General features: G+C 35.0%; 1 protein-coding gene across 1 annotated transcript; it reads left to right on the forward strand.

Annotated features, from left to right (window-relative positions):
- Positions 1-5,476: 5,476 nt before the first annotated feature.
- Positions 5,477-6,706, forward strand: LOC138362408 (baculoviral IAP repeat-containing protein 7-B-like; the record flags this gene model as incomplete). The annotated part of the gene is made up of 2 exons (XM_069321053.1): positions 5,477-6,250; positions 6,344-6,706. Coding segments are annotated over exons 1-2 (1,137 nt in total), but the record flags the coding sequence as incomplete, so codon positions are not given.
- Between the last annotated feature and the right edge of the window lie 1,555 nt (positions 6,707-8,261).

An 8,261-nucleotide genomic window follows, 5' to 3' on the forward strand; every position in this document is an offset into this window, starting at 1 on the left:
AATTAACTTTACTAATAAGAGGATTAATTTCAGTTGTACGTTATTTATTTTTTTGTGATTCAAATTTTTTTTTTTTTTTATCTGTGAATTCCTATGCTCTGTTAAAATTTATTCGGTAGAGAATATATTAATGTCTTTGTTATTTGCTACTACACAGCTCCGCAAATTCCCAAAAAGAGATGTCGAAGTGACAGACACTAAAGAAGATAGAAGCCATCATGGATAAAATCACACAGACTGGAGAAAAAAATGAGGAATGCCTGTATAACAGAACCTTGAAACCGGTTTCTGAATGTTGTTGGCTGCATTGTGGTGGCTTATTTCCCCAAGAAAATACTTTTACAAAATAAGCATGAATGGACAGTTCAATCAGAAAATAGTAGTTGTTAGTCACTCTAAATAAATAATTGGGGTAAAAAAAGGTAAAAGAATGAGATACTGAATATATTATATTATTTCCACAAATTAATTTATTTTATTATCCTACCCCAACCCAAATTTTTCCAAAAGGCTCCCAGGCCCCAACCTTTTTCTAGTATTTGGGCAATTTTTAATTCAAATTCACTTTTTTACGTAACTTCTTCAACCCAGCAGCCAAAAGCACCGGTGTCGAGCAATAGTGGGATCGCATCCGTGAGTGGGCATCCCGTAGCAGTCATACTCCCCAATTTCATTAACTTTCTGTCGCCCACAAGTTAAGGTAAAGAAGCTGCGCTGAAAAAAAATGGAAACAATGCTTATTGATGTCACAGAGAGAACATCAATACACCTCAATCCAAAGAATATTGATTAGAAAAAACGATGAACACCACCAACCTCAAGCAGAAGAATACTGATTTAATAAAAAATTTTTGGACCGTTGAAGGTTGAAGTCAACATTTTTAAAAGTGATATTTTAGATAAAGTGTTGAAAACCTTGTGATCAAACTCATGGCGGCGAAGTCCACCTAGTAATGTAATAGCTGGTTGCCCGGAGCAGTACTGTGTCAGTTGAGCCATATATATAAATATTCGTTGCCGCCGACCACTCTCACTCTTATATTACATCCACTGATGGCCAGCTTCGCTGCTCTTCCAAAGAAAAAGTTGTCCGAGATGCTCTCTCCTCAGATGAACCCCAGGATGGAGAAAGATACGCTGAAAAAAAACTTGAAACTCTGCTGGGAAGAGGAAGAGGAGACACTAATATTGAATATAGAGAAAGAGTTGTTACAAATAATCCACGACATCAAGCTGAACAACACCAACCTCAAGCAGAATAATATCGACATCATCAAGCAGAATGAGACAATACTTTTGAAGACAGACCAAGAGTTGTTACAATTAATCAGCAAAATAATCACCAACATCAAGCAGAACAACACCGACATCAATCAGAACAACACACTATTGAAGATGATAGAGCAAGAGTTATTAAAAATAATCACTTACCTGAAGCAGAACTACACCGACCTCAAGCAGGAGATTGATGATTTAAAAAATGAAATTAAAGAGTTGGAAGGCTGAAACAACCCGCCTTTCTTTTGAGGAATTGATATGTGCAACCACTTGGAAGTCATATTAATTTATGATGGGACCAAAGAGCCAATGTTATTCAAAACTTCCGCACAGTGACTAACGTGGGTACATCACCGACCTGAAGAAGAAGAATACAAACCTCTGGCAGGAGATTGCTGATTTAAAAAAAAAAAAAAATTCGAACAGTTGAAGGCTGCCTCATTTCATTTTTAATTCCACTGTAATTTTCACTAAATAAAAGTGTGTATGAATTATAAAATATATTGCTTTATTTTTTTTTAATTTTGCCTTTATTATTCTAGTGTACATAGGTAGGGGAATGGGGGCACCTTTTAATTTCACTGTAATTTTTCACTAAATAAAAAGTGAGCCCAGAATGGGAACAGATGTAGTATAATTAAAAAGTAAGATGATAATGTCAGTATGGCTGGCACTAGTTCCGGTGAGTGTCAGTACAAGTTGTCATATGTCGGTATTGTGAAGACTGTCTATATACGTGAAGGTGGGTTTGGAGTTATCCCACGCTGGGCTGGATGCCCATTCATCTTTAAAAATTCGTATGTACAAAGTAGTGGGTAATTTTTCTTCATATTTAAAAAAACTACGGATAGTTAATTGGATGAGGGTATACTCACACACAACATATTTGTGTAAGTTGTTATCACACCCATTAAACAAAACCAATCCATCATCTTGAAATACTACTTTAATATGGTCTATTTCAATTTTTTCCTGTGATCAGGCCTTCGACATCAAAATCACTTGATAGGTATTTTCAAGCTTGACTCCATTGTTTTGTCTCATGAATAATTCATATTTTATTCCCCACTTTAGTAGTATTTCTTCAAGTTTTATTAACATAATCTTTACAGATTCAATTTCCCATATTTCATTGGGGTTAGTAGGGTTGAGTTCAGTCTTTACAGATTCAGCTTCCCATATTTCGTTGGGGTTCATTGCTTTGCCTGTAGGGTTGGGTTCACTCAGAGTCTTATCATTTTCAAAATTTGCTGTTGTCTCGTTAATATCAGTCATAATGGTGATCTATTTCAAATCTGTGAATGTAAAAAAAAAAAAAAGAAAATATGTTAAGGCATATGTAACTTAACTGATCAATCAACATTTTTATCTAAGATAGTATAAGGTGATGCAGGACAAATAATTAGAGTAAGACCAAACAAGACCCTACCTTACCCAAACTAAGTCAATATAATTATATTATATTATTATCAAAGTGGACTCACTAGATACAGCACAGGACTAGGGTTGTAACTGACAGTTGAATTCTTTTATATCTATCTTTTCAATTCTGACTTGAGGAGTAGGAGGATGAGGAGGAGGAGGAAGAGGAGGAGGGGGAGGGGTGAGTTAAATCGCCTTCAAGTATATAAAAGCGTTATGCCCAGTATTATTACCTCAGTGTTAAGTGGTCTGATGCAGCATGCATATATCTATAGTGATAACTATTTAATATTATTTAATTGTTGACATATACAACAACTATGGATTCACCACTTTCTATAAATATGTTAATGATGACCCTTGATAACATATACCAAAACAAGATGAAAGAAAAACTTCCAGATACATTTGGAGCATCATTTCAGAAGATGATTTGCTATGCTGAAAACAGTTTAAAGTCTTCGGAATTGTAAGTATCATTATTATAATATGTTAATAATATATATCATATATATATTTTTATAATATCCATACCCCAATAAATTATTACTTCTTATTTTTTTTTTTCTTTTGTTTGTAGGTATGAAAATCTTTTAAAAACATTGAAAGATAAAAAGAATAAGTGCAAATGTCCCACATGGAATCCTATCCCCTGAAGACGACCCTGCTATTCTTCATGATATAAAGGTCAACTGCTATGGCCCTGATGACACAATCTACAACAATGATCCTGAAGTTCGAAAAAATGTTCCTCGTGGTGTAACACTCTTGGAGTTTAAGGGACAGTTTGATTTAGTGATCTTTGCCAATAAAAAATTTACTGGTGGTATTGGTGATGAGGATGATAAACAACCGGAAACAAATGATCTATGGAAACAATATTGCTTAGAAGATCTCAGTACTACTACTTCTAAAGTAGTTTGTATGACTAAAGTGAATGGTGAATCAGCTCATTTCAGTGGCAGATACATTAATGGTAAATTTTTTTTAATTACTGGGAGTAAAAGTGTTCATATGTTAATTGGAGAAAGGGAAGACATTGAGCGGTATGATGGAGAACGTTATGTTGTTGCTAAAGTTGTGGCCAGATCACTGTGGGATACATTGAATAATATGGATATTATGAATCGACATTTGGTATATAGTATCTTACACTATACTAAATGTACAGCTGTGTGTGAGCTTCTTCAACCTGACAACCAACATATTGTTAACCTCAGTCACTTGGATAAGCATCAACTCAACGTTATCTGTTTTACTCCATTGTACAACGAATATGAAGAGACTAGCCTTCTTGCATTACCTCCACACTACACACTCAACCTGTTTACGGCATTAGGCTTTATATCTCCTGCTTATTCAATAATTGAAGCTAAAGATGTAGTGAAACACCAGAATAAGGTAGGCAAACAAAAAGTCTATTGTACAAGGAAGTGTCAATTTATATTGTCACATTTTTCAATACAATTTCTTTTATGAAACTATATTATTAAATTATTTTTACAGGTGCGAAGTGATCTTTACAAAGAAGGTGAAGTTTTTTATTTTTTAAATGAGAATGAAGAAACAATTGGAATGATAAAAGTAAAAACAAGATGGTATGTAATACTTAGAGCCTTGAGGGAAAAAGCAGTTTATTGTTTTTTATCCAAGAAAAAAAACAAGCAAAATTGGAGTTTAGAGAATAATATTCACTTAACTCAATTACGACTAAATGAAATTCAGAAATGGCTCAAGTTCTCGATTTATATTTTACAAAGATGTAAGGTGAGTATGATGGGTAAAGCACCTACCTACTTTGTTTTCATAAAAAGACTCTCTTAAGAAATTAATTATTTGAAAAATTAGGTTGAAAAATAAGGGATTTATAACACTAATAAATAATTATCATTACTTTCAGGAAATGGGGAAAAGTTTTCTACAGTGGCTAAATGAAAAAGTAGAAAAAAAAACATATTGCTGTGGAAGATATTAGGCCCCAATTTCCAACAATATGGAGCAGGTTTCTTTTTGAAAAAAATTTGACCGACAATTTTGAAGATGATGAAGAAGAAGAATTAGGTGGTTAGTAACTTTATTATACAGCTGAAGGCATTGGGAAGACAACCAACTCGAAGTCTATAGAGACAAATTACCGTCTTCATTACTGTCGAGAAGTGGACTAGGGACAATTAATTAAAATATGTTTTCTAGTAACACCTGTGGTAGGGATGACATCTTTTAGACTGGAATTTTGATTTACACATGATATATAAAGTGTTCATCAATAAAAATAAGTACGTAGTTAGGTAGTAGTATTTTTTTTATCTGGGACGTGAATTTTTTTTTTTTTTTTTTTTGGTGGGGGGGGGGGTGCCCAGGTTGAGTGTAAAAAATGTAGTAAAATATCCACAATTAAAATTTCTATTTTTATCACAGAATTTCCACTTAGTTCCCTATATTTTTCTTACCATTATTTCAGCTTTTTACTAGGATCTGGTAAAGGATTTCAGCTGATAAACTCTATAGTCCCAATTTTAAGTCTATGAGTCAACAGGAAGAGGAGGAGGAGGGGGGAGGGAGATTGTGTATTATATAAAGAGAGAGAGAGAGAGATGCCTCTCTCAGTCACTAACTAGTCAGTCTAATACAACACTCACATTTTGTTTTCATAGCAATGAGAGAAGAAAAAAATCGTTTGGAGACTTTTAAGGACTGTAACTTCAGTGTAAACAGTCATGTACTTGCAAAGGCGGGTTTCTATTATACTCATAAAGCAAATCTTTTAGAATGTTCAATGTGCCATTTTCAAATTGATGCCACGAACGTAAACAAAGATGAAATTAGAATCATTGCTTTACATAAGAAAGAGAAACCAGAATGCACATTTAATCAGAACGTGAGAAGATCTATTTCTAAGAAGTTTGATTCATATGACAGTTTACGGTTTGAAAAGGAACGTTTGGATACCTACATAGATTGGCCACTTGAATGGTTAGAACCATCTGATTTGGCTCGTGATGGCTTTTACTATCTTCGAACAAATGACCACGTTGCTTGTGTCTTTTGTCGAGGCATTCTTGGTTCCTGGGAAAGAGGAGACACTCCCAGAGGCGAACATCAGTTTCACTTTCCCCATTGTCAATTCATTCGAAACCAACCAGTGGGAAATTTTCCACTGATATTTAATGAAAAATTCGAGGGTTATTCCGTTCCACTGAGAAATAGTAAAAATTCGTCCTATAGACAAGGAATAGATGTCTGTGGTCTAAGTCCTATGACAGACAATGGAGTTCACCAACATACCATTGCCAAGCGAAAAGACTACTTAACACTTGAAAGTCGCCTAGCAAGCTTTAACCATTGGCCTGAACGTGTAACACAGAAACCAACTGAATTGTCAGAAGCTGGATTCTTCTACTGTGGTTTAAGTGATCACGTGCGCTGTTATCATTGTGGGAATGGACTTCGAAACTGGGAAACTGATGATATACCTTGGGATGAACATGCTCGCTGGTACCCAGAGTGTACCTTCCTCTTCTTGATGAAAGGAAAAGAATTCATTGATCAGGTATGTCAGCTAAGTAACTTGAAATGAAGGTTGACTATTATTATTGTAATCTTTATAAAAGCCATTTGTAACATTAACTTTATTTTTTTTCAGGTTCAAGGGGAAAGGCCACCTTATGAGACAAACCCTTCAATAACCCATATCAATGAAGATCAACACAAACTTATTAAGGAACTAGACATAACTAAGCACCTTATTTCAATGGATTTCCAGGAAGATTATGTGATGACAACGTATCATAATCAACTCAAAGAGAAGGGGTTACCTTTCTTTGACATTGAGTCATTTATTGAAGCAGTCTTACAGTACATGGAAAACGAAGTTAGAAAATGTCTAGTAAATAAATTGGCATTGGCTGAAGTTGATGTTGTCCCAAGCCCAGCCATATCTGATAGAAATGAGTTGGCTTCTGACACAAACCAACAAGTAGAATCATCTACAACTTTAATGGAATTGGCAATGACTGAAGTTGATGTTGTCCCAAGCCAACCAATGTCTGATGGAACTGAGTTGGCTTCTGACCAAAACCAACAAGTAGAATCATCTACAACTTTAATGGAATTGGCATTTGCTGAAGTTGATGTTGTCCCAAGCCAACCAATGTCTGATGGAACTGAGTTGGCTTCTGACCAAAACCAACAAGTAGAATCATCTACAACTTTAATGGAATTGGCATTGGCTGAAGTTGATGTTGTCCCAAGCCAACCAATGTCTGATGGAACTGAGTTGGCTTCTGACCAAAACCAACAAGTAGAATCATCTACAACTTTAATACAGCCTATAGTAGATGAATTGGCATTGGCTGAAGTTGGTGTTGTCCCAAGCCCACCAATGTCTGGTGATTCTAACCCACAACCATTATTTGGTAGAATAACTGATCAAGTTGCCACTCTCCTAAAGTCAGAAGGTACAATTAGACACAGAGTGATTGAGTGTAAGATTTGTATGGAGAATGAGAGTGAGTTAATGTTTTTACCTTGTAATCACATATGCACTTGTTTCAAATGTGCAACAAACATCCACATGTCCAATTTGCAGAGCTGAGATAAAATATACTATTAAAGCAATTATATCATAGTAAAGAATGTTTTAGATGTGTGATAATGATATGAGATGTGCTGGTGGCTGAAGGTGCTGAGGGAGACCATATTGAAAATACTTCATACCCAAGACTCTTCTAAGAAATTAGAAAACATCATTGTCAAGAAAGTTGTGTTGGATACAAAAATATGTCCACACCTACAGTAATAAGGATGATTTTAGACCATTTACATAACATAATGTATCCTATCTATCAACCCGGCTGGAAATATATGAATTTCAAATCTTATTATTCCTATAATAAATACCTTATAATTATTATTGACGAAATATTATTCCTCTCCCCAGATATAATCTCAGATGAGGAAAAGTTGTAGTTTAGTTATACCAATGTGTGTGTGTGTATCCTTTCAAAATACATATTTCTATTTTTTTTTTGTCTTTAAGGTAGTATAAAAGTGTCACTAAGGTAGCCTGCAGCAGAACACAGTTTATAGATTAATTAGTGGTAGAGTCGCAATCCAAGCACACTACACTACATACTACCTCTTGATATAACTTTCTAGACAGTGAAAGTGAACAAACAAGCAGTACTATTCAATCTCTGGCGGAACTGAAGAAGCAAACAACCATTCCACAAACTAGTCAAGCCAATCAACCAACTTGTCTGTCAACTGATGTACAACCACCCAACCAATCTGTCCATCAACTGGTCTACAACCACTCTTTTTCTGTTGGAAGTTTCTTTCTAGGGAGTGGATAACAATTGATCATATAAAAATAAGAGAGCACATACTGTTTTTCATAATGGTTGCACCATATGAATTTGATGACATGCAATTGTCAAGGTCTTTAGTATGTGTCTCAGGCAGAACATCCACTTTCGCTGCTACAGTTCCAGTGGACCCATTGCCTCCGAAATTAGCAGGACCCAGAACACAACAGCAACTATTGCTGAATATTAATAAGC

Source organism: Procambarus clarkii, unplaced genomic scaffold (assembly GCF_040958095.1).
Source record: "Procambarus clarkii isolate CNS0578487 unplaced genomic scaffold, FALCON_Pclarkii_2.0 HiC_scaffold_1773, whole genome shotgun sequence".
Lineage (NCBI taxonomy): Eukaryota > Metazoa > Arthropoda > Malacostraca > Decapoda > Cambaridae > Procambarus > Procambarus clarkii.